The sequence below is a fragment of the Microcebus murinus genome, chromosome 16 (assembly GCF_040939455.1).
Source record: "Microcebus murinus isolate Inina chromosome 16, M.murinus_Inina_mat1.0, whole genome shotgun sequence".
Taxonomy (NCBI): Eukaryota; Metazoa; Chordata; class Mammalia; order Primates; family Cheirogaleidae; genus Microcebus; species Microcebus murinus.
Window position 1 is genome coordinate 64,328,820 of NC_134119.1, and position 25,532 is coordinate 64,354,351.

Genomic DNA, 25,532 nt, shown 5'->3' on the forward strand with positions numbered 1-25,532 from the left:
ACGGAAGCCCCCAGGAAGAAGTGAACAGAGGCCAGTGCCCCCCAGAAACTTCCATCTGCCTCTGAGGCCCACCCCCACCTCCATCTCCCCACAGAGGGCTGAGGACTACGGGCCGGTGGAGGTGATCTCCCACTGGCACCCCAACATTACCATCAACATTGTGGACGACCACACGCCGTGGGTGAAGGGCAGCGTGCCTCCGCCCCTGGACCAGTGTGAGCCCCCACCCGCCCCGCCCCTTTCTCTCTCCCCCACCCCCTTTCCTACCCCGACACCCCAGACCCCCCTGTGCACCAGAATCAGTCCACAGACAAGGCTCATCCAGCCCACAAGCTGTTTTAAAAAAATGTGCATTAGTTGCCAACTTTTGAAATTGAGGCAATATCACTTAAAAACCCAGATTTCTGGCTGCTTTTATAAAACTGGGATACGTGATCACCTCGGGGCAGCCGTGGGCTGGAGCTGGGCCTCGGCTGCCCGCTTCGGTTGCAGCCTGCCCGCCCTTTCCACCTGGTCCCTCCACGGAGGTTGGGCCCTTCACCTTCTCAAGGCACAGCCCAGAAGCGTCCCTTGTCCTCTGGACCCTGTCAGAGCAGCCCCCTTGGGTCCCTGCAGACATCTGAAGCCTCGTGGGTAAGCGGTGCCTCCCGCCCCGTGTCCCCGCAGATGTGAAGTTCGACGCCGTGAGCGGCGACTACTACCCCATCATCTACTTCAACGACTACTGGAACCTGCAGAAGGACTACTACCCCATCAACGAGAGCCTGGCCACGCTGCCGCTGCGCGTCTCCTTCTGCCCGCTCTCGCTCTGGCGCTGGCAGCTCTACGCCGCCCAGAGCACCAAGTCTCCCTGGAACTTCCTGAGCGACGAGCTGTACGAGCAGTCAGATGAGGAGCAGGATTCCGTGAAGGTGGGCGCCGGCCCGGGCGCGGCAGGGGCTTCCCAGCTCCTTCCTGGGCTGCAGGAGGCGAGGGGAAGTGGGATCTCCCGCCCGCCCGGCGCTCCCCTGCCCACAGTTTCACAACCTCCCAGCCCTCTCCCTGCAGCAGCAGGAAACGCGCCCTGGCTGGCTCCGGGGTCCTGTCTCAGGGGCCTTTCTGTGTGCTCGGCCAGGCCCCCTGGGGCTGGACCTGCCCCTGCCTGCCTCTGTCCCAAGCCCTGCCTGCCCCAGGTTTCAGCTCTGACTCCGTCCGTGTCTCTGCTCTCTCCCTGTGACCTTAAGTATGTGCCCTGGGCTGTCACCACTGCCGGGCCTGCTCCTCACTCCCTGTGCCCCTCACCTCTCAGCCCATCTCCTGCTGGGTCTCTGCCTCTCCCCTGTTGCTGTCTCCCCATCTCTTCTCTCTCTCTGCACATCACTCTCCTCTCTGCCCCCTGCCCGTCTCTGCCCCATGCTCCTCGTGGCTGGCACGCCCCTGCCCTCTCCCGGTGGCCCTGGAGGCAGGTCTGTGGGGAATGTCTTCAGGGGCTGGAAGGGGCTGGGCTGGTGAAGGTGCTACGTGGGCAGCTCCCAGGCAGGGCAGTGCTCACAGGTGTGCCCCGCAGGTGGCCCTTCTGGAGACCAATCCCTACCTGCTGGCTCTCACCATCATCGTGTCCATCGTCCACAGCATCTTTGAGTTCCTGGCCTTCAAGAACGGTAGGGATGGGCCCCTGGGGCTGGTGAGAGGCCGTGCAGCCCTGCACGGGGGACAGGGCCTCCCCTCCTCCACACACGTCCTCCCCCTGCCTAAGGTCTCTCAGCCCCAGTCTCTAGAGGCCCAGCAAGCTAGGGAGGGGCCGTGGCCGATGCAGAAACTCCCACCCACTGGGCCTGGCCCTGAGGGAGGGCTGGGCCTGCGGCTCGGGCAGGGGCCAGGGCGGCACCTCCAGGAAGCAGGGCCGGGGAACTCCGAAGCCGAGAGCAGGGAAGCCCCAGAGCTGTTCCCTCTGTCCTGCCTGGCAGGGACCAGGGCCTGCCTGATGGGAAGGTGAGAGCCCTGTCCCCAGAAGGCCCCGGGTTCGAAGGCCAACAGTGTGATGGCCAGCGTTTGAGGAGTGGCCACGTGTCAGGCACTGTTCTAGGCACCCTTCCCAGGTAGCTCCTGAGTCCTTGCAGGAGCCATAGCCCTGGGAGGTCATTTGCCCACAGTCACACAGCTCCTAAATGGCAGCGCGTTCCAGCACCTGCCTTCATTCTAGTCCCTGGGGCCACTTCCTGCTCCCCAGAGCGTCCCCATTCTGAAGGAGGTGGCCTGCTGCCCTGAGTGTTACTGTTACTAAGATGCTGTTGTTGGCCGGGCGCAGTGGCTCACGCCTGTAATCCTAGCACTCTGGGAGGCCGAGGCGGGCGGATTGCTCAAGGTCAGGAGTTCCAAACCAGCCTGAGCAAGAGCGAGACCCCGTCTCCGCTAAAAAATAGAAAGAAATTAATTGGTATCACTCTTTGACCCTTGCCTGAAATAAAAAAAAAAAAAAGAAAGAAAGAAATTAATTGGCCAACTAAAAATTTATAGAAAAAATTAGCTGGGCATGGTGGCGCATGCCTGTAGTTCCAGCTACCTGGGAGGCTGAGGCAGGAGGATCGCTCGAGCCCAGGAGTTTGAGGTTGCTATGAGCTAGGCTGATGCCATGGCACTCTAACCGAGGCAACAGAATGAGACTCTGTCTCAAAAGAAAAAAAAAAAGATGCTGTTGCCATTATCGAGACTATCTACCGCCTAGACAGGGGTCCTCAAACTTTTTAAACAGGGAGCCAGTTCACTGTCCCTCAGACCATTGGAGAGTATGCACTGTGGCCCCTGGACGAGTCGGCTGCTAAGCAGGACAGGCAGCTGCAGCAAAAACACCCGGCCGGCAGGATAAATGTCCTAGGTGGGCGGCATGTGGCCTGCAGGCAATAGTTTTGAGGACACCTGGCCTAGAAGAACGTAGCGTCCAAATGGCGCAGTAGCTGGCGCTGTCTCAGCCGTCGCCGTGGAGCTCGCTGTGCCCATATAGGCGCTGTCTCACTAGACCTTTCTGCTGGCCATGGGCTGGGCTAGCTGGGGTCCCTGTTTGCCAGATGAGAAATGAAGCACAGGAAGCTGTGGTCCCTTGCCAGGGTCACACGCGGGTGGTGCGGGCCCCCACACGCTCTGTGCTGTGTAGCTTCCTTGGTCTGAGGATGGGTTCAGATTCCCCCAACCCCCCAGAGCCCCGTCTGTAGACCCTTCTTCCCAGTCTGATGGGTGGAGGTGGGCAGGGTGGGCCTGTGGAATGTGCTGGAGCTCTGGGATGAGGGACTTGGGAGCAGGGCCAGAATTCATAGCCCTCACTCCCTGAGCACAGAGCTGGCTCTGACTCTGTGTGGCCGCTATGGGACAGGAATGCTAGGTTGGCCTCCCGTGGCTGCAGTTAGACAGATGAGCAGCCCAGGCAGGGTCAGGGCAGTGCCCATCGGGGGGCCAGGGTCCTCTGGGCGGTGTGCACGCAGAACGCTGGAAGGAGCTCCTGGTTGGAGACCAGAGTCCAGGGCTCTTGTCTGTGCCCCAAGGGTGTCTATGGGCCAGTCCTTCCCAGTGTCAGGCTTGGGGGTTGGAGGAGGTGGTCTCAAGGGACATGCCCTGGATCTCCCCGCCCAGGAGAGACAGGTTGGCACCATGGTGTGACACTGACCCCGGCATCCTCCAGATTGTGCGGTGCCCAGCTGTGTGGCCTGCCCTGGGGAAGCTGTTCTGCTGCTTAGCCCTTAGCCCATTGTGGCAGCAGTCACTGTCCGCACCAGTCCAGGGACCGCACCCTGGCCACTGGTTGCCGATGTCCTACAGGAGGGCTGCAGAGGTCCTGCCTGTCTGGTGTTCCGGTGTCACCAGTGAACAAGAGGCTCTTCATGGGGGACAGGAATAATGTTCCCCCCCCTGCCCCCCCCCCCGGAAGACCCAGCCCGGCCCTGGGGTCTGGGGAGGATGCAGGCCAGGGGTCCTGAGGGAGCTGCAGGAGACTGGGGGGGTTCTCAGTCTCCTGGTTCCCCCACTGCCTGTGCACAGACATCCAGTTCTGGAACAGCCGGCAGTCCCTGGAGGGCCTGTCCGTGCGCTCCGTCTTCTTCGGCGTTTTCCAGTCGTTCGTGGTCCTCCTCTACATCCTGGACAATGAGACCAACTTCGTGGTGCAGGTCAGCGTCTTCATCGGGGTCCTCATCGACCTCTGGAAGATCACCAAGGTCATGGACGTCCGGGTAAGGCTGGGTGCCATACTGTCTCAGGGTGCAGGGGCTGGGAGGCGGGTAAGTGGGGCCCAGCCAGACCCTGGAGCTGGCCCCCGGGGGTTTCCCAGCTCCTGTCGCACTCCTAGGACCGAGGGGATTTTCACACCAGGGGATTTTTCGGGTCACACGTGGGGCAGGGGAACTGGGAACAGTGGGAAAGGGCAGGGGCTGGGGCTGGCCTGGGGGGCGGGAGCCAGCCTAGCAGCTGATCCGCTGCCTTTGTCCCCAGCTGGACCGGGAACACAGGGTGGCAGGAGTCCTCCCCCGCCTAACCTTCAAAGACAAGTCCACGTATATCGAGTCCTCGACCAAAGTGTATGATGATGTGAGTGCCCCCCATGGTGGGCCCTGGGGGGTGGTCTCCAAGCACCCACACACTCCTGGAGGACGGGGTCCAGGCCATCTGACTGCCAGGCCCATGCTTTATGGCCGGTGTCACACCCTCTGTGTCTGTCCCCCACCTGCCGTGACTACTTACTGGCTAAGTCCAGATTCCCCAGGGCTACCTGGAAATTCCCCTGCGTGTCCTGCCAGACTAGGTATGGGTGGCTGAGGGCGGGGAGCAGGAATGCAGGTGGGGCCCAAAGAGCTGGGTCTCAGCTCTGCCCTTGACCCCACAGATGGCGTTTCGGTACCTGTCTTGGATCCTCTTCCCACTCCTGGGCTGCTACGCCGTCTACAGCCTGTTGTATCTGGAGCACAAGGGCTGGTACTCCTGGGTGCTCAGCATGCTCTATGGCTTCCTCCTGACCTTTGGTGAGCACGCCCTGTGCTGGGTGGTGTTGGGGACTCCGCAGGGGTCAAGTTCAGCCTGGCCCTTCCTTTTGGGGGCTCTCGGTCCTGTGTGGGAGACAGACCTGTCCCCAGACGGGTGGGATGTGGGGAGCCCCAGGCAGGAGCCTGGCCCTGCCTGGGGTCAGGGAGGGCTTCCAGGAGGGTGTGAGCAGTAGGTTTCAGTCCCTGTCCTCAGGGGCCATTTCGTCTTGTGTGGAAGCCAGGGAGTAAACAAGCAGACAGGCGGGTTGCAGTGAGGAATGCGCGCTGCCAAGGACAGAGTGGGGCGCGCAGAGTGGGTCAGGAGGACCCCTCCAAGGAGAGGACTTTGAACTGAGGCCTGAAAGATCTAGGGAGGGAGCCATGCCAGAGCCAGTGACGGGGGCAGAGCAAGTGCAAAGGCCCCGAGGAAGGATGTGGGGGTGTCTTTAGGCCTTCAGGGCTGGTTCGCTGGGAGCCAGGAGAGGGTGGCGGGAAATGCAGGCAGCGAGGTCTGGGCTCGGCAGGCCCCTCCCTCGGCCCACGGGTGTCTTTCCGTGCAGGCTTCATCACCATGACGCCCCAGCTCTTCATCAACTACAAGCTCAAGTCCGTGGCCCATCTGCCCTGGCGCATGCTCACCTACAAGGCCCTCAACACCTTCATCGATGACCTGTTCGCCTTTGTCATTAAGATGCCCGTTATGTACCGGATCGGCTGCCTGCGGGACGGTGAGGCCGGGCGGGCGGGCGCTCCCAGCAAGCGGGCACAGGCAGGACTGGGGAGGAGTGGGGGCTCAGTCTGGGGGTGCGGCCCACTCTCTGCAGGACCCCCACTGCACACCTGCCCGGTCGGGGGTGGGGCAGGCCCTTCCCTCACACTGCCCGCCCCCCCCCCGCTCCCCCAGACGTGGTTTTCTTCATCTACCTGTACCAACGGTGGATCTACCGCGTCGACCCCACCCGGGTGAACGAGTTCGGCATGAGCGGAGAGGACCTGACAGCAGCTGCTTCTGTGGCCCAGGCCCCCGCCGCCGCCGGGGCCCTTACACCTGCGCCCGCCCCCGCCAGCACCGCCGCCGCCAGGGAGGAGGCTTCCGCGTCCCTGTCCACCAAGCCCGCCCAGGGGGCCAGCTCTGCCAACGAGCCCCAGGAAGCCCCTCCAAAGCCAGCAGAGGACAAGAAAAAGGATTAGCCGCTCCTAGTCCTCCAGTCCTCTCCAGCTCCCGGTGACACCCCTCCGCCCTGGCCCCCCTCGCCTCCCCACCCTGTCACCCCTTCCATGGACAGATCGGGCCGGGGTGGCAGGAGGCCCCCATCGGGCCGGGGCCAGCGTGTGATGTGGGGCTGGGGCAGGCCAGGGCTCGTCGTGTGTGGAGGCGCCGTCTGTCCGTCTGTTCCTCTGTGTGTCCAGCCATCTCGCCCTGCCAGCCCAGCACCATTGGGAATCATGGTGAAGCCGACGTGGCGCTGCCGAGGGTGGGCCAGGCGGGGGAGGGGCCGGGGCCCTCTGTGGGACACCCACGGCCATCTATCATCTCGTCCCTCATTCCCCGACCATCCTCCCTCCCAGACCGCCGCCCTTTAACACAGTCTGGATTTAATAAATTCATATGGGTGTTTAACTTAAACTCGACAACTGCCCCTCCTCCTCGTGCCTTCCTTCCTCTGTCGCCTGGGAGAGCAGCTTGGCGCGGGGCGGCTCTCCTGGGCGCAGGACGTGGACAGGTGGGGACAGGGAGCCTCTGTTGAGAGCGGTGCCTGCTGGGCCGGCCTCTTCCTCACTTCTCCCCCCACCAGCCCTCTGAGGGGACTTCCGTCCCTGCCCCCATTTCTCCGACGCCTGGGGAAGCTGCTTGCCGCGAGCTGGCTGCCCCCAAGCTGGCCAGCAGAGGCCCAGAGCCTCCGCCTGCCGCCTGCATGTCCCCCAGCTGGCACCGCAGCCGGGCCTGGCCCCTGAGCAGAGGCGCCACCACCCTTCCCGAAGGCCTCTGCAGTCGGCAGCTGAGCGCCTGGACGGTGTCTTCACCGTCCTGGCCTTACACCCCTCGCCCCCAGGGCTGCAGGGGTACAGGGGTGAAGACTTCAAGTGCCTGAGTGGCACCTGGCCGTGGTCTCTGTGGCTCTTGGGGTGTCATTGGCATCCCCAGGGCTGCCTGTGCCGAGGACCCAGCCACGCTCAGTGCGTGGCACGTGTGCCTTCCCAGCCCAGGCCCTGGGTGCCGGGACCGTCGACCCACTTTGGGGGTGAGCTGACTGAGGCCTCTGAGCTTCTCTCATTCTAGGGATGGGGACCCCACATTCCTAGATTTTCGTTTTGGGGGCGTGGTCTCATCACTGCAGGGAGGGAAGGCCTGGGGCTGAGCACTCAGCCACGTTCTTTCAGGCTCACCTGCCATCCACCGTGTGGGGCCAGGCAGGGGATCCATGAAGTGCCAGGAAAATGCTGGGGTGCACAGAGCCCCACACCACACATACACAAACAGGGTACTGCAGTCTCCTCCCATCCCTCAGGATCTGCTCTATTCCCTCTCCTGCTCTATATCATTCCGTGGCTCCCCAGTGCCCTTGGAGAAACCCCAGGCTCTGCTCCGTCCCTTCTCCCATGGGCTCCTAAGAACCCAGGTGGGGCAGGGGTAGGCAGACCCTCAAGGGGCATCACCTTGACTCACTAACCTCATCACCCCAGCTCCTCCACACAGCCCCATGCCCAAGCCTCTGGCAAGACCCATCGGCTGCACCCTGCAATTGCTTCAGAGTCTCAGCTCTTCACTGCCACTGGGACTACCTGATCCAGGCCCCTGCTCACTCTTTGAGGTCCCCACTGAGTGTCCTCCCTGGTCTCCTGCCCCAGTCCTGCCCCTCCCACCTCCCATTCACACTCCAGCCAGCAGCTAGAGGGAACTTTCTAGAGCACAAACCTGACCTTACCTGGCCCCTGCTCAGAACCTCCCATGGCTCCCCAGTGCCCTTGGGTGAAGAGCCCAGGCTGCTAACGAGGTAGCGTAGCGGAACCTGGAAGGGAGGCTTCTTAACCCCATCAGCCAGCCAGGTCTCCCTCGCTCTAACTTGCTGTGGTTTCTTACCTCCCAGTCGGAGACCATGCTGTTCCCTCCGTCTGGCACATGCTCCAGGCGCACAACCCCTCTTTACCTGTCCCCGTGTGTCCCTCCTCTAGGAAGCCCTCCTTGACCCCCAAGTCCTCTGGCCTCAGCAGCCCTGCCCACTCGGTGTCATCACTGGGGCCAGGGCAGTCTCCATTGGACAGAGACCCACGAGGACATACCCAAGGCTGTCGCGGTCACTGCCATGTCCCTGGCACAGGGCTGAGTGCAGAGGAGGGGCTCCAGGACTGTCTGCTGAGTATTTGAACAATCCCGACATTCACTTTCCTGGACGCACAGACACATCCAGAAATGTGGCCCTTGGTGGGAAACCGGTGGAGAGAGACTGACGTCCACTCAAATGACCCCTTCCCTGGGACCAAGCAGTCCCAGGCCTGCCCTCATGGGGTTAACAGCCCACCAGAAATCCTGAGCACTGAGGATATCGGATGTGTCCTTTCAGTTATTCATTCAGCACACTTTTTTTTTTGTTTTGAGACAGAGTCTTGCTTTGTTGCCCACGATAGAGTGAGTGCCGTGGCATCAGCCTAGCTCACAGCAACCTCAAACTCCTGGGCTCAAGCGATCCTCCTGCCTCAGCCTCCCTAGTAGCTGGGACTACAGGCATGCGCCACCATGCCCGGCTAAGTTTTTCTATATATATTAGTTGGCCAATTAATTTCTTTCTATTTAGAGACGGGATCTCGCTCTTGCTCAGGCTGGTTTCGAACTCCTGACCTTGAGCAATCCTCCCGCCTCGGCCTCCCAGAGTGCTAGGATTACAGGCATGAACTACCTCGCCCGGCCTCAGCAAACATTTTTGAGACCTGCCATTTGCAAGGGGCAGAGGGGGATCTGGTGGCTTCTGGTCCTATAACAGGAGCCACTATTCGTCGCTCCTTATTGTGAGCCAAGTTCTAGCCTCAGTGCTATATATGTAGTTTGCTTCATTCATTAAATTTAACATTATTCAATGTCCTAATTTATAGTTTCATCACTCTGGCCTCATCCTCACCCCTTCCCTATCAGTCACTCCACTACAGCTTCCTTGATGTTCCTTAAACATGCCGTGCTCACCTCAGGGCCTTTGCACTTGCTGTGCACTTCCCTGTGCCTTAAACACCCTCCCCCAGATATCCACAGGGATCCCTCACCTCCTTCCACTCTCTGCCCCCATGGCACCTTCTCAGATCCTTTCTGAACTTCCTAACCCGAACTACCCTCCAAACTCGATCCACGTGTCCTGCTTTATTCCTCTATAATAATGCCATCACCACATATATTTGCTTATCTATTTTTCATCTATCTTCCTCACTTGCATTTTAGCTCTTTGATGGCAAGGGCTTTTTCTCTGTGGCGATCCTCATTATGTCCCCAGCTTTTCTTTTTCTTTTTCTTTTTTTTTTTTTTTTTTTTTGAGACAGAGTCTCACTTTGTTGCCCAGGCTAGAGTGAGTGCCGTGGCGTCAGCCTAGCTCACAGCAACCTCAAACTCCTGGGCTCAAGCAATCCTCCTTCCTCAGCCTCCCAAGTAGCTGGGACTACAGGTGCAAGCCACCACGCCCGGCTAATTTTTTGTTTCTATGTTTTTAGTTGACCAGCTAATTTTTTCTGTTTTTAGTAGAGATGGGGTCTCACTCTTGCTCAGGCTGGTCTTGAACTCATGAGCTCAAGCCATCCTCCTGCCTTGGCCTCCCAGAGTGCAAGTGTCAACTATTTTATTTAATCCTTAAGACCATCCTACTATTAAACCCACTTTATAGAGGGGAAACTGAAGCTCAGAGAGATGAAGTCAATTGCCTGAAGTCACACAGGGGGCAAGTGGGAGATCTAGGATTTGAACGCATGCAGTCTGATTCTGGAGTCACAACCTCTCTTGTGATGCTCTTGTAGCGTGCAGAGTACAGCCAGCAGGCCAAAGCCCACCTGCCACCTATTTTTGCATTTTTATTTTATTTATTTTGCATTTTTGTTTTATTTTATTTTTAGAGAAATGGCCTCACTGTATGTCCCAGGCTGGTCTTGAACTCTTGGCTTTAAGTGATCCTCCCACCTCAGCCTCCAACCAGTAGGATCACAAGGTTGAGCACTGAACGCAGAAGTTTTCACCTTTTTAAGTGATTGGAAAAAAAAAAAAATCTAAAGAATATATTGTTGGTTTTTTTTTTGAGACAGAGTCTCGCTTTGTTGCCTAGGCTAGAGTGAGTGCCGTGGCGTCAGCCTAGCTCACAGCAACCTCCAACTCCTGGGCTCAAGCGATCCTCCTGCCTCAGCCTCCCGAGTAGCTGGGACTACAGGCATGCACCACCATGCCCAGCTAATTTTTTCTCTATATATATATTAGTTGGCCAATTAATTTCTTTCTATTTATAGTAGAGACAGGTCTTGCTCTTGCTCAGGCTGGTTTCAAACTCCTGACCTCGAGCAATCCGCCCACCTCGGCCTCCCAGAGTGCTAGGATTACAGGCGTGAGCCACCATGCCCGGCCTGTTTCATAGGAAAATTATATAAAATCCAAATGTTGATACCCATGAAATGTTTTACTGAAACATTTACTGTAGCCGTACTCATTATTTATGTACTGTCTTGGGCTGTTTTTGCACAGTGGTAGAGTTGAGAGTTGAGACCGTCTGGCCCTTGAAGCCTCAAGCAGAACATGTTTGCTCTCTGGCCCTTTGCAGAAATTGCTCTGTGTTTTCCTCTATGGTGGGAGTTCTCCAACTTGCACCTACATCCACAACGCCTGGCCACGCTTGGAGACCTGCTGGCGTCCACTGTTCTGCCTCCCACGAGAAGGTACCAGGCTTGAGTTGGTGAGCGCTCTGCCTTAGCACCCAGTATAGGTTGTGTCACACAGCAGGTGCTCAAAGAGTGTATGTTGGGCCGGGCCCAGTGGCTCACGCCTGTAATCCTAGCACTCTAGAAGGCCAAGGCAGGTAGATCGCTCAACGCCAGGATTTCAAAACCAGCCTGAAGGCCGGGCGCTGTGGCTCACGCCTGTAATCCTAGCTCTTGGGAGGCCGAGGCGGGCGGATTGCTCAAGGTCAGGAGTTCGAAACCAGCCTGAGCAAGAGCGAGACCCCGTCTCTACTATAAATAGAAAGAAATTAATTGGCCAACTGATATATATATATAAAATTAGCCGGGCATGGTGGCACATGCCTGTAGTCCCAGCTACCCGGGAGGCTGAGGCAGAAGGATCACTTGAGCCCAGGAGTTTGAGGTTGCTGTGAGCTAGGCTGACGCCACGGCACTCACTCTAGCCTGGGCAACAAAGCGAGACTCTGTCTCAAAAAAAAAAAAAAAAAAAAAAAAACCAGCCTGAGCAAGAGCAAGACACTGTCTCTAGTATAAATAGAAAGAAATTAATTGGCCAACTAAAAATATATGGAAAAAATGAGCCAGGCATGGTGGCGCATGCCTGTAGTCCCAGCTACTCGGGAGGCTGAGGCAGGAGGATTGCTTGAGCCCAGGAGTTTGAGGTTGCTGTGAGCTAGGCTGACGCCACTGCACTCACTCTAGCCTGGGCAACAAAGCGAGACTCTGTCTCAAAAAAAAAGTATGTTGAATGAATCAATGAGTCCACATGGGCCATGGGGGAAGAAGTGGAACACTCAAATTTTACGCAAGCGGACATTGGGAGAACACCAGGCCCTGGCTCTGTGGTTTGTGGGTGCCTGGCATCCAAGTTGGAACCTAATAAAGCCACCCAGTCATTCTCAGAGACATTGGAGGCTTAGAAATGTGGTCTAGCCAAATGGCTGCTCCTCTTTCAGCCTCAGTCTCTTTTGCGATAATCTTAATAATCCTAATTGTATATATATTTTTTTTACACAGAGTCTCAGTCTGTTATCAGGGCTAGAGTGCTGTGGCCTCAGCCTAACTCATAGCAACCTTCAACTCCTGGGCTCAGTCTTCCCACATCAGCCTCCCGAGTAGCTGGGACTACAAGTACACACCACCACGCCCTGCTAAGTTTTCTATTTTTTGTAGAGATGGGGTGTTGCTCTTGCTCAGGCTGGCCTCGAACTCCTGACCTCAGGCGATCCTCCTGCCTTAGCCTCCTAGTGCTAGGATTACAAGCATGAGCCACTGCACCCAGCCAACAATCTTAATTCTCAATAAACATTTCTTTTTATGTTCCAGGAGGATACAAGGAACAAAACCGAAATCCTGAAGCTGACACTCTAAACGTCCATTAAATATCTTTATCAGTTGAAGAAACTGAGGTACTGAGATACCTTGGAGGTTTCATAAAAGATCATTAATATCAACGGCAGTTGTAGAATCCTGGTAATCTCACGGTCCTTCCAGCCTGACAAACAGCAGGTTCAAGTCCCACTGGGAGACCAAGGGTGGAGTGGGCTCAGTTTCCCGGCTTGTCTAATGGGCATGGCGTGAGCGGCCCTAAGCAGGCCTCAGTTGTCTCATCCAGGGCAATGGGCAGCGACGCCCGCCCAACCCCTGCAGAGCGCCCAGCCTCTTCTTCCCGGCCGGCCCCGCCCCCGCTGTCACGTGACGCGTGGGGGTTTTCCCGTTCCCCTGACGTGACGTCACGACAGGGTGCGGGCCAATGGGCGCGCAGGCCGGTGGCGCCGGGGAATTCCGCTGCCCCGCCCCCGCCCACCGCCCGCCCGGCCCGGCCCGGCGCCCCCCGCTAGCCCGGGCGCCGCACGTCCAGCCCGGCCTGCGGCCCCAGCCTTTGCGCCGCTCGCCCGGCCCGCGATCGTCCACCGGACGGTGCCGCCGGGCTGCCCGGCCTGCCCGCGTGCGCGCCTCGGTCTGGGCCCTCCTCCGGGCCGTCCGACCCACTGGCAGGGCCATGCCGAGTCGCCGCGTCGCCAGACCGCCCGCTGCGTCGGAGCTGGGGGCCTTGGGTAAGCGGAGCCGGGGTTCGGGAGAGGAGTCCGGGGCGGGGCTGGAGATGCAAGGGTGCCGGGGGTCCCGGAATAGTCTGGGAGTTCCTATGGGAGTCTCGGGGATTAGCGGAGGGGAGTGTGAGTGTTCCGGAGACACTGTACTGGAGCGCGGGAAGGGGGCAGAGGACGCTGAGGGGGTCCGGCCCAAGGTCCGAACGAGGCGTCCCACTGTACAGTGAGAAGGGGGCGGGGCCTGTCCCTGAGGCAAAGAAGGGGGCGGGCCCGACTTCGTGAGGGCGAAGGGGCGGGGCCTGACCCAAAGAGGGCGGAGCTGGAGCTGCTCTGGGGAGGTGGGGGCGCGGCCTGGTTCAGAGAGGGAGAAGAGGCGTGGCTTGACTCAGAGAGGGCGGAGCTGGAGCCGCTCCGAGGGGCATGGGGGCGGAGCCAGGTTCAGAGAGGGGAGAAAAGGAGGAGTCTGGCTCGCAGAGGGGCGGGACTGACCGTGAGGAAGAGAAGAGGGCGGGGCCTAACTCAAAGAAGGAAGCAGGGCCCTATCGGAGGGGTGAGGGGGCGGGGCCTGGCCCTGAGGGAGCGCAGGGACGGGGCGGGACCCTGGCGGAGCAAAGGGGAAGGGCCTGTTCTGAAACGGGGAGGCGGGGCCTGACGCCGAGAATGGAGAGGGGTGGGACTCGAGAGGGAGAAAGGGGCGGGCTTGACCCTGAAGGGGTGGGGGCTTTTCCAACGGAGGTTGAGAAGGGGTCCCCAGGCCCAGCCCTAGGGAGAGGAGGAGGGGCCTGAGTGTGATGAAGGGTGGTGAATGGCAGGATGACAGGCCTTAGGGAGGGCCGCGTGGCCAGACCCTGCGGGCGGTAGGAGAGCGCGCCGGTCCCACGGGGCGGGGCCGGGAACGGGAAGAGTGGGGCTTGGGAGAGCCTCGGGCCTCCGCTCCCCGCGGTCACCGCCTGAGACATGCCTTCCTCTCTGCAGGCTCCGCTGACCTCTCCTCGCTCTCGCTTGCAGTTTCCAGGACCACGGGTGAGCAGCCCTCCACAGTCCCTGCCCACTCCACGTGCAGAAAGGGGCTGGGGGGCTTGTGGAGACCGCACGGCATGCCTCTGTCTGGAGGAGGGTTCATTGAGGTCCACCTCGGCTTTCCCCCCATGGCTGTGTCCCTCCCTGCCCGTTGAGATGGTCCCCCTAGGTGTCCCTACCTCCTGGGCACTTAGGAGTTTAACAGGTTGAACTAACCACCTATTCAGGTCAGGAGCCCTCTTTAGAGATTCACCGTGGTGTAGCAGAGGGTGATGACTGCCATCCTGATTGCTTTGGTCTTTGGTTTCTATGCTGCTGCCACCACCCCCTCACTGTGTGAATGTCTGCAAGTCACTCCCCCAGTCTGGGCCTCGGTTTTCCTCATCTGTAAAATGGGCACAATATCAGTGCCTCTCTTTCAGGGGGATTGAAAGAATTCAATGAGTTGATACAGGTAAATTTTCAAAGCAGTGTCTGGTACACAGTGAAGGCTCAATAAATGTTAACTGTTAGTGGTATAATAACAACAATAATGATTATGATAATAATTATTATTAGAGAGTCTATAATGGTGATTCTTAAACCATGTGCATCAAAATGACCCAGAGGGCTTGTTAGAACAGAAAGAGTGGGGCTTGAGAGAGCCTCCGGGCCTTTTTAGGCCCCACCTCTACAGGTTCTTATTCAGATGGGCCCTGAGATTTTGCATTTTTAGCAAGTTCCCAAAAGATGCTGAGAACTACTGGTCTATAATGTCCATCAGCCAAAATTCAGTGCTGCCTAAGGAAATGCAGAATCTTGGCCAAATTATTACATTCTCTCTTATAAATCTGGTGGGATTTGGAAGAGAGGGGCAGAGGCCTATCATTGTGAATGCTCGGTGGCCTGGGCTAGTCGAGTCTGACCTTGCTCGGGGGGTAGCATCTTGGGATGGATCCCAAAAGTGCTGTGTTGGCTATGGAGGAGATGCTACAGGCTCCCCCAGCAGGTCTGAAAATTTAGGGGGTGGTAGAAAGGCGGGGGATGGCATTGAGGACAGGTACTGCCCACGTGCTGGTTCTTGGCAGGGTCAAAGCTGAGACTTTTCTGGCCTAAGACCTAGATCTTTGGTTTCAAGCGAGAGTCATTTCTGACATCATTCAATAAATATTTATTGAGCACCTGTTTTGTACCTGGCCCTCTGCTGGGCAGTGCTAAGGACGGCCCTGGCCCTGTCTCATGGGGTTCCTTATCTAAATAGGGAGGCAAGCTTATAAATAATAAATTAAATGTAGAATTATAAAAGGTGATAAGGGCTGTGAAGAAATCTCGGTGTCAATGATATTTAACAGCAGGGTGGGGATAGGAGAACTAGTGACCTAGAGTGGTAAGGAAAATCGCCTTCATTTTGAAGGGCCAGGCAGACGCTGGGCCCTGGGGATACGACGAGGATGGGCACACATGCTCCCCACTCTTTAGTGGTCTCATCTATAGGAGGAGACAGGTATGAATCACGGTACTGCGAGGCCTTGTGAAATCCTAATCAGTTCCATTAAAAGTATATAACAGGCCGGGTGCGGTGGCTCACACCTGTAATCCTAGCACTCTGGGAGGCCAAGGCTGGAGGATCACTCAAGGTCGGAGTTGGAAACCAGCCTGAGCAAGAGCTGAGACCCCGTCTCTACTATAAATACAAGGAAATTAATGGCCAACTAAAAATATATAGAAAAAATTAGCCAAGCATGGTGGCGCATGCCTGTAGTCCCAGCTACTCGGGAGGCTGAGGCAGCAGGATCGCTTGAGCCCAGGAGTTTGAGGTTGCTGTGAGCTAGGCTGACACTATGGCACTCTAGCCCGGGCAACAGAGTGAGACTCTGTTTAAAAAAAAAAAAAAAAAAAAAAAAAAATATATATATATATATATATATATATATATATATATATATATACACACACATTAACAAAGGGACCTAACTTCAAAGGACTGGAGTAGGGGGCCTGGGAACTATTTTGGGTAAAGTGGTCAGGGTAGGTCCGTCTAGGACATGATATTTGACTGGGGACCTGAAGAAGGAGGAGGAGGAGGCCATGCAAAGAACTGGGTGAAGAGCATTAGGCAGAGACCAGATTGTGCAAAGGCCCTGAGGCAGCACATGCATAGCTGGTTTGCTGTTCCATCCATATCTGCTCTCACGTGATCCATCCTGGCTGTCCCCGAGTGGTGGCAAGTCTGTGCAGGAGGTTGGGAAGCTGTTATTTGAACAGAGCATTGAATAAAGAAAGGAAGTTCCCAACACTTCCTGGCTGAAAGAGGACTTTAGATAATAATAATATTAGCTAAGCTTTATGGAGGTTGTAGAGTGGTCAGATCCTGTGCTAAGCAGTTTACCTGTGTCATCCTGAATCCTCATGTTAGCCCCTGAGGTAGGAGCTCAGACCTCATTTTATAAGAAGAGGCTCAGAGAGGTTAAGTGACTTGCCCAAGGCCACACAGCCAGTGAATGATAGTTGGGATCCAAACCAACTTTGTGTGACTCTACACCCCATGCTCTTAAACCATGCCTTCCAACTTCCCCATGTCACATAAAAAGCGAAGATCTCGAGAGGGGAAGGGATTTATCCAAGCCCATGAAACAATGTTTTCTAACATCTTGTCCAGTAGCAGCCAGCATTGGTATTACTATGAGGCAGTTCTAAATGTTTCCGATGTATTTTTTAATTTTTTTAATTATTTAAGCCTGGTTGGGTGTGGTGGTTCACCCTGTAATCCCAGCTCTTTGGGAAGCCTGGGCAGAAGGATCATTTGAGTCCAGGAGTTGGAGACCAGCCTAGGCAACATAGCAAGACCCCAACTCTACAAAAAATAAAAAGAACTAGCCAGGCATGGTGTTTGCTTGAGCCTGGGAGTTTAGGGTTACAGTGAGCTATGATCATGCTACTGTACCCATGCCTGGGTGACAGAGTGAGACCCTGTCTCTTAAAAATATAAATAAATAAAATAAAATAAAAATAAATAATTTAAGCCCAATGAGGTAGGGATTGTTATTGTGCCTGTTTTATAGATGAAGGAACCAAGGCACAAAGAGGTTAAGCAGTGGGCTCAAGGCCACACAGCTAGCAAGTAGCAGAGCCAGGATTTGAACTGAGGCCATTAATCCAAAGCTCCAGCCAGTGCCACCTGGGACTCAGTCTCCCCCTGCAGCCCGGGAACTTCCTTGAGGCCCAGAGTCTAACTTGTCTTTTGGTCCTCAGGTTTATCCAGCACAGTTTATTCTAAGAAGCATTTTCCAAGTTGAGGCGACTTGAGGTCGGCCCTGCCAGGGATGTAGGACACATCCTTTACCCTCTCCCAGCCTCAGTATCCCCATCTGCCTAGTGGGGACCCTGGCACCATACTTACTTTGGCTATCACACAAGATAAGGGGTACAGGAAGACTGCCTCCGAAGGGGCAAAGGTCTGGCTGCCAGGAGCCACTCCCAGAGCGGAGGAGAAGGACAGATCTAGCAGCAGCCGGGCTGGTCTGCACTGGGCAGAAATCCACAGCCAGCGGCCTGGGTGGGGCACCTGGCTCCGGCCTGCCCTCCCTTGCTGCGGGGTCCCAAGGCTTGCGGCCTCTGGGCTTCCCCTTGTCCTGTCTGTGGAATGACGGGAGGTTGGTTTCCATTCCTCCCGGCCCCTTTCGGAGCTGAGCTTTGCTGGGGAGGTGAAAAGGGGCCTCCCTCAGGAAGCAGGGGTGAATCAGGTGTCAGGTGGGTGCTGGGGGACTGGGCCAGGATGCACAGCAGGTGTCTCTTGGGATTCAGATCAGCCTCCTTGGATCTTCAGACACCTGCCAGAGACCTCCAGGGGCCTAGATGGGCTTTAGGGAGGGAAGACACTTTGCTTTTCCAGATTCTCAACAAGACTTCACAATCCCTGGTCTAAATGCTTTTTGGGAGACACTTGGCTTAGCTTGAGGACACCCTGATGCTGGAACCCTGGCATCAGGAGCTGAAGGGGGGGATGATGGGGGTTGGGGTTGGCGTCCCAGGAGCCAGAGCCCAGGGTTTCCCAGGATGGAGGAAGGGGACAGGGTCACAGGAGGGACAGGGTTGGGGAATCTCTTAAAAGATGAAAAAGTCTTAACCACTTTCTCGACCTCACCTTTCTCTTTCTCTTCCTTCCACAGATGAACTGGGTGAGTACCACGAGGCAGGTTTGCAGGGAGGCTGAGGGGTCAAGGTGCTCACAGAGGTGGGGGCTTGGCCTTCCTTGTTCAGTGGGGGAGGGGCGTCACGGTATGCCTCCCAGGACCATATGGGGCTTTGAACGAAGTCATGCTCCCAAGGTACTTAGCCATGCTTGACACTGGGAAAACACTCAGCATATGTTAGCTGCCTTTAATGTCACTATTACTGCTACTGTTGTCATTCATTCATTCAGTGAGTGTTACAGGGCCCCTACTGACTGCCAGGCACTGTGCTAGGCACTGCGGACCCAGCTGATAGTTGAGTAGGGGAGACAGAGGCAAATGAATAAATGAATGAGATCATGTTAGATCAGACTAAGAGCCGTGAAGGAAATAAACAGGAAGAGGGAGAGATGGCCTGGCGAGCACACATAGCTCGGGCCTTCCTGAAGAGATGATATTTGAGCCGAGACCAGAAGGACGAGAAGGAGCCAGCACGGATAGAATGGGGAAAGGTGTGGAAAAGGCAGGTGGAGGAGCAAGTTCAAGACCCTGAAGAAGACCAGGCGTGGTGGGTGCAAGAGACAGAAGAGAGGCCAGAGCAGGGTGAGAAGGGTGGCAGGCGTTGGCGAAGCCCAGGACAGCAGGGGCCTTTTCCCACAAGGCTCGTGACCAGGGTGAGGCCTATGGGGTTTTAGCTGGGTTTTGGTTTTCTGGGATGAATGGAGTTTTCAGAAGGTTTTAATGTGGGGAGGGTGTTGATTTAGACTCTAAGGGCAGGTGGGAGCCATGGGAGGCTTCTGAGCGGAGGAGGGACAGACTCAGACAGAAAATCTGTCTGGCTGCAGGTGAGGGACAGACTGAGTGGGACAAGGGGACAGTAACGGAGAAGTGAGCTGGCCACGGCAGTGGTCCAGATGGGAGAGGATGGAGGGTGGACCAGGGTGGCCGAGAGGGGTAGGGAGAAGTGGTGGAAAAGCAAATATATGTTTGAAGTAGAGGCATAGAGGTGGAAGAACTTAATGGATCGGACATAGCAGACATGGGATCATGATTAATTAAAAAAGCCCCTTCCGGTGTGGGTGGCTGGTAGCCGCTTGCTGATGCGAGCACGGCTGGGCAGAGCAGCTCTCCTTCTTGTCATTAACCTGGCAAGACGCAGGCAGGGCACCTGTTAGTTGGCCCTTTCCTCTGTCCAGGTGAGAGGCGGTGGAGTGGGTGGTTCAGGAGTATTAGGGAGGCAAGTGGATGTGGGGGGTTGAGGAGAAGAAGGAACCAGGCGGACCCCCAGGTTTCTGGCTTCAGGGACTTGGGGTGCCCCGGCTGTTGGCCCCGACAAGGACAGGGGCTTTGTTGTGTGTTGGGAGCTGAGGCCCCTTCGCCCCGCCCGCCGGAAATGAATGGGATGGGAAGGGTCTTGGGGGCAATCCCGCCTTTGCTTTGACAGCCGGGTCACCTGGGGTCTCTGCTTCTCCCGCAGAGATCATCGACGAGTACATCAAGGAGAACGGCTTCGGCCTGGAGGGGGCGCAGCCGGGCCCGGGCGAGGGCTTCCCGCGCCTGGTGCCCCGCGGGGCGGCCGCGCTGAACACCGTGACCCTGGGCCCCGCGGCGCCCGCGCCCCCCGCCACGCCGCCCTGGGGCTGCCCGCTGGGCCGGCTCGCGCCCCCCGCGCCCCCCGCGCCCGGCCCCGGCCCGCGGCCGCACCTGGTCATCGCCGAGCAGCCCAAGCAGCGCGGCATGCGCTTCCGCTACGAGTGCGAGGGCCGCTCGGCCGGCAGCATCCTGGGGGAGAGCAGCACCGAGGCCAGCAAGACGCTGCCCGCCATCGAGGTGGGGCCCGGCCCGCGCCCAGCCATCGAGTGCATGCGTTTATTTATCCCCGCGTTGGATGGTGGTTATTATTATTGCCGTTGCTGTCGTTGGACTGGGCGGTACCATCACTTAGCTCTGAATCCAAAAGCTTCTAAGGGGCATCCAGGGAAAAGCCTTATTCCTGGCGATTCGGCAGTATCTAGCAAAATCGTTATTGCTCATAAAGGCACTGCGGCCTCTTGGTTTACAAGCGAGGCCTTAAGAATCAGAGTGCCTGGGTTTGAATCCGCTTCTGCCATTTTACCAGCTGTGCAGCCTCAGGCAGGTTACTCAGTCTCTCTGTGCCTCAGTTTTCTCCTCTGCTAAATGGGATGGTAATAATAACCAACCACATGGGATTGTGGGGAGGACTCTGAGTTAATTATACATGCCAAGGGCCTCTTACATGGTAAGTAGAGATGAGCTGCTGATATTATTGGTGTTATTATTATCATCATTACGATTTCTCTTAGGCCTAGCCACTCCCCTTCTAGGAATTTATCACGTATATATATGTCTGCTGCTGAGTGAAAAGAGGGAGGTATAGGGTTATCCATTGCAGCCTTATTTACATAGCCAAGAATTAGGAATTCAATGTTAGTAGGGAATTGGTGATATAAACTATGACCATGTACATATCAAGTCCTGCACAGCTATAACAGATACATCCGTGTATGTGTGCAGATAAATATAAATATGGACTGGTCAATACAGAAAAATTTAGAAATGAAGGTGTTCCCTAGGTATTGATGTGGAAGTATCATCAAGATATATTAGTAATAATAAAAAAATGGAGGCACAGGCCGGGCACGGTGGCTCACGCCTGTAATCCTAGCACTCTGAAAGGCTGAGGCTGGAGGATTGCTCGAGGTCAGGAGTTCGAAACCAGCCTGAGCAAGAGTGAGACCCCGTCTCTACTATAAAAATAAAAAGAAATTAATTGGCCAACTAATACATATAGAAAAAATTAGCCGGGCATGGTGGCGCATGCCTGTAGTCCTAGCTACTCGGGAGGCTGAGGCAGGAGGATCACGTGAGCCCAGAAGTTTGAGGTTGCTGTGAGCTAGGCTGACGCCACGGCACTCACCCTAGCCTGGGCAACAAAGTGAGACTCTGTCTCAAAAAAAAAAAAAATGTGAATCTTTTTTTTTTTTTTTTTTTTTTTTTTGAGACAGAGTCTCACTTTGTTGCCCAGGCTAGAGTGAGTGCTGTGGCGTCAGCATAGCTCACAGCAACCTCAAACTCCTGGGCTCAAGCGATCCTCCTGCCTCAGCCTCCCGAGTAGCTGGGACTACAGGCATGCGCCATCATGCCCGGCTGATTTTTTTTTTTTTTTTTGAGACAGAGTCTCGCTTTGTTGTCCAGGCTAGAGTGAGTGCCGTGGCGTCAGCCTAGCTCACAGCAACCTCAAACTCCTGGGCTTGAGTGATCCTTCTGCCTCAGCCTCCCGAGTAGCTGGGACTACAGGCATGCGCCACCATGCCCAGCTAATTTTTTTTTTTATATATATATCAGTTGGCCAATTAATTTCTTTCTATTTATAGTAGAGACGGGGTCTCGCTCTTGCTCAGGCTGGTTTCAAACTCCTGACCTCCAGCGATCCTCCCGCCTCGGCCTCCCAGAGTGCTAGGATTACAGGCGTGAGCCACCGCGCCTGGCTGTAGCCTACTCTTGAATGCAGCGGCTGCAGAGTGTGGCCACACCCACCACATGGCCTTGGTGACTTAAATGCCACTTGTTCGGGGTTGCTGTTGATGAGGGGATTTTCAAAGTGATGAACAACTCTCGGACTAAACAAAATACAGTCTTCTGCCAATTAACGTAGTTGCAGTCTTTTAAATTGCAATGAATATTAAAATCATAGGGAAAAATAGAAAAATACTGTTTATGTAAAACGGTCCTCATTACAGTGTTAACCAAAGTCACCTGCGATATCCCATTCTCCCCCTAGGGGGCAGCAATCCCCCACTTGAGACTCATTGGTTAGTTGTTTTTGTTTTTTTGGGTTTTTTTTTTTTTTTGAGACTGAGTCTCGCTCTGTCGCCCAGGCGTGGCGTCATCATGGCCTCACTGCGACTTCAAATTCCTAGGCTCAAGGGATCCTCCTTCCTCAGCCTCCCTGGTAGGTGGGACTACAGGTGCACACCACCGCGCCTGGCCAAGTTAATTGTATTTTATAGGCTTGGACTTTAGAAGTTCAGAGCAGGTTTAAAGGGTCTTCCATGCCAGCAGGGTCCATCTGGTGACCCAGAAAAGCCAAGCGACCAAGTGGATGTGGCCCCATCTAAAGGGGCTGGTTTCTGTCCACCAGGAGCAAGAATTCTGATCTTGGTTGCTATACCTTCCTTTTTTAAAAAAGAATTTGGAAATCTGGAATAACGTTGTCTCGTAATTTTTAATGGTGTGCTCCAAATTTTTCCTGGCCTTTTAGTTTGAAAAAATTTTTTTCAAAAGTTTTTTGCCCCCCCTCCAGTTTTAAAAAAAGTTTTATTGACGTATAACTGATATACAAAAAAATTACACATACTTAATGCATACACTTGCAGTTTGGATGGAAAAAATTTAAAGGTACAGAAAAGTTACTAATACAGTGAGCACCTCTGTATTTTTCACCTATGTTCACCAGTTGACATTTTGACACTAGAAAATTAACAATAATTTAATAATATCATCTAATATATAGTCCATATTTAAATTTCCCAGTTGTCCCCAAAATGTGTTTCATAGCTGTTTCTTCCCACTGAATCCAGGATCTGAACAAGGATCATGTTGCATTTGGTTGTCGTATCTTGTTAGTCTCTCTCCCTCTCCTTTTTAAAAAAAATTAATTTAATTTAATTTTTAGAGACAGAGTCTTGTTCTGTCACCCAGGCTGGAGTGCAGTGGCCTGATCATAACTCACTGTCACCTCAACTTCCCTGGCTCAAGCAATTCTCTCATTTCGACATCATACAGCACTGGGATTGCAGGCGTGAGCCACCTTGCTCAGCCTTTTTATTTTTATTTATTTATTTTTTTAAAATTTTTTTTTTATTGTTTTCTTTTGAGTCAACGTTAGTGAGAACCTTTTTATTTTTAAACTGAGTTATAATTGATCAAATCTATGAATTTTTACATATGTGTACCCTAACACTCATGTCAAAATACATTATTCTGCTAGGCATGGTGGCTCACGCACTCTGGGAGGCTGAGGTGGGCGGATCTCTCAAGGTCAGGAGTTCAAAACCAGCCTGAGCAAGAGCGAGACCCCGTCTCTACTAAAAATAGAAAGAAATTAATTGGCCAACTAAAAATATATAGAAAAAATTAGCCGGGCATGGTGGTGCGTGCCTGTAGTCCCAGCTACTCCGGAGGCTGAGGTAGGAGGATCCCCTGAGCACAGTAGTTTGAGGTTGCTGTGAGCTAGGCTGATGCCACGGCACTCCAGCCCGGGCAACAGAGCGAGACTCTGTCTCAAAAAACAAATACATTGTTCACTCCTTTTAACCCCAAATGTGATACCAGCATTTTATTGTCTTTCACAACACTAAAATTTGTTTTTGTTTTTTGAGACAGAGTCTCACTGTTTTGCCCAGGCTAGAGTGAGTGCCGTGGCGTCAGCCTAGCTCACAGCAACCTCAAACTCCTGGGCTCAAGCGATCCTCCTGCCTCAGCCTCCCGAGTAGCTGGGACTACAGGCATGCGCCACCATGCCTGGCTAATTTTTTCTCTATATATTTTTAGTTGTTCAGATAATTTCTTTCTATTTTTAGTAGAGACAGGGTCTCACTCTTGCTCAGGCTGGACACAACACTAAAATTTTGACATGGTGACTCTCCATTTGGGCTTGTGTCACGTTTCTTTGAGATTAGATTGAGGTGGTGCGCATGAGGACTGTCACAGAGGGGGTGTTGTGTGCTTCCCAGTGGGTCCCATTGGGGGTCACCGAGTCATTTTGTCCTAATATTGGTGCAGCTGAGCTCAATCACCTGGTTGAGGTGACGTCCACTGGGTCTCTCGCTGTCAAGTGCCTTTCCTCCTTTGTGATTAGTAAGTTACCTGTGGGCGACACTTGGAGACCCTGTGTGCATCCAGAGTTTTTAAAAAAGTCTGAGTGGCCAAAGAAAGCGCATCTGGGGGACAGATACCATGTTATGAAGCCTTTCAGGCCACCAGTGGGAAGTTCCCGGCTTAGGATACCAGAGGGGTCTTCGGCAAACACTCTGCCATCATCCTGGCGGGGGCGTGGGGAGAGGGTTGGGGAGGGACCAAGAGCGGCGGGGAGTTTGGATGGGTGCGGGTGTCTAGGATGGGACCCCCCCCCCAAGAGCACCTGTCTTCCCGCAGCTCCGGGATTGCGGAGGGCTGCGGGAGGTGGAGGTGACCGCGTGCCTGGTGTGGAAGGACTGGCCTCACCGGGTCCACCCCCACAGCCTCGTGGGGAAGGACTGCACGGACGGCGTCTGCAGGGTGCGGCTCCGGCCCCACGTCAGCCCCCGGCACAGGTACCCGCCCCGCCCCCACCCCACCCTCCCCTCCCCCTCCCCCTGGGGCTGAAGAGAGATCACTCAGGGAAACCTCAGGACAGGCCAGCTTAGCCACACCTCCCCCCTGCATCTCCTAGATGGGGAAACTGAGGCCTGGGGGCAGAGGAGGGCCACACCTAGGCCTGGAGCTCTGCCACACACACACTCACACATGTCCCGTTTTGTTCCTTTTTGTAGAAGAGGAAACTGAGGCTCGGAGGGGTAAGGAGCACAGATGATAGCAGAGCTGGAGTTTGACTCCAGACCTGACTTAACCGCAAGGCCTGCTCTTTCTCTCACTTTGCAAGTTATGTACTTTTAATAAATAAAAATCAAAAGGTTCAGAAAGGATGTACAGTGAAAAATAAATTTCCTTCCATCTTTGGTCCTCCAGCAACCAGTGCATTTTCCTGGAAACAGCTAAAGATATGTTTTGTACATATAAGCAAATGTATATATATATATATTTTTTTCTTCCTCCCCTTATAAATAGTAGCAGACATTTGCAATGTGTTCTTTTTTTTTTTTTTGAGACAGAGTCTCGCTTTGTTGCCCAGGCTAGAGTGAGTGCCGTGGCGTCAGCCTAGCTCACAGCAACCTCAAACTCCTGGGCTCAAGCGATCCTCCTGCCTCAGCCTCCCAAGTAGCTGGGACTACAGGCATTCGCCACCATGCCCGGCTAATTTTTTGTATATATATTAATTGGCCAATTAATTTCTTTCTATTTATAGTAGAGACGGGGTCTCGCTCTTGCTCAGGCTGGTTTCGAACTCCTGACCTCGAGCAATCCGCTCGCCTCGGCCTCCCAGAGAGCTAGGATTACAGGCGTGAGCCACTGCGCCCGGCCTGCAATGTGTTCTCATATTACAGTACATCTTAGAGATCAGTCGCTATCATACATTCAGAGCTGCCCTATCCTTTTTATTGGCTGTATAATATTCCAATGTGGTGATGTACACAATTAATTAAGTCCTCTATTATTGGGTACTTATAATAGTTCCAATCTCTTGTTGTTCTTTGACAAACAGTGCTATAATGAATTGCTTTATA

At 54.7% G+C, this 25,532-nt stretch overlaps 2 protein-coding genes across 3 annotated transcripts in view; both read left to right on the forward strand.

Moving 5' to 3' along the window:
- The window catches only part of CLPTM1 (CLPTM1 regulator of GABA type A receptor forward trafficking), a 32,910-nt gene extending 26,290 nt beyond the window's left edge, over window positions 1-6,620 (forward strand). For both annotated transcript variants that reach the window (XM_012761369.3, XM_012761368.2), the window contains exons 7-14: window positions 95-215; window positions 667-911; window positions 1,547-1,640; window positions 4,009-4,199; window positions 4,459-4,554; window positions 4,850-4,985; window positions 5,546-5,713; window positions 5,890-6,620. In XM_012761369.3, the coding sequence (XP_012616823.1) occupies window positions 95-215; window positions 667-911; window positions 1,547-1,640; window positions 4,009-4,199; window positions 4,459-4,554; window positions 4,850-4,985; window positions 5,546-5,713; window positions 5,890-6,176 (1,338 nt within the window). In that variant the 3' untranslated portion in view covers window positions 6,177-6,620. The remainder of the gene's footprint in view (window positions 1-94; window positions 216-666; window positions 912-1,546; window positions 1,641-4,008; window positions 4,200-4,458; window positions 4,555-4,849; window positions 4,986-5,545; window positions 5,714-5,889) is intronic.
- The window catches only part of RELB (RELB proto-oncogene, NF-kB subunit), a 30,185-nt gene continuing 11,084 nt past the window's right edge, over window positions 6,432-25,532 (forward strand). The window contains 9 exon segments of the mRNA XM_020283388.2: window positions 6,432-6,460; window positions 6,834-7,057; window positions 7,545-7,606; window positions 12,746-12,887; window positions 12,890-12,961; window positions 13,931-13,978; window positions 18,124-18,132; window positions 19,604-19,956; window positions 24,304-24,461. Coding sequence (XP_020138977.2) covers window positions 6,432-6,460; window positions 6,834-7,057; window positions 7,545-7,606; window positions 12,746-12,887; window positions 12,890-12,961; window positions 13,931-13,978; window positions 18,124-18,132; window positions 19,604-19,956; window positions 24,304-24,461 — 1,097 coding nt within the window.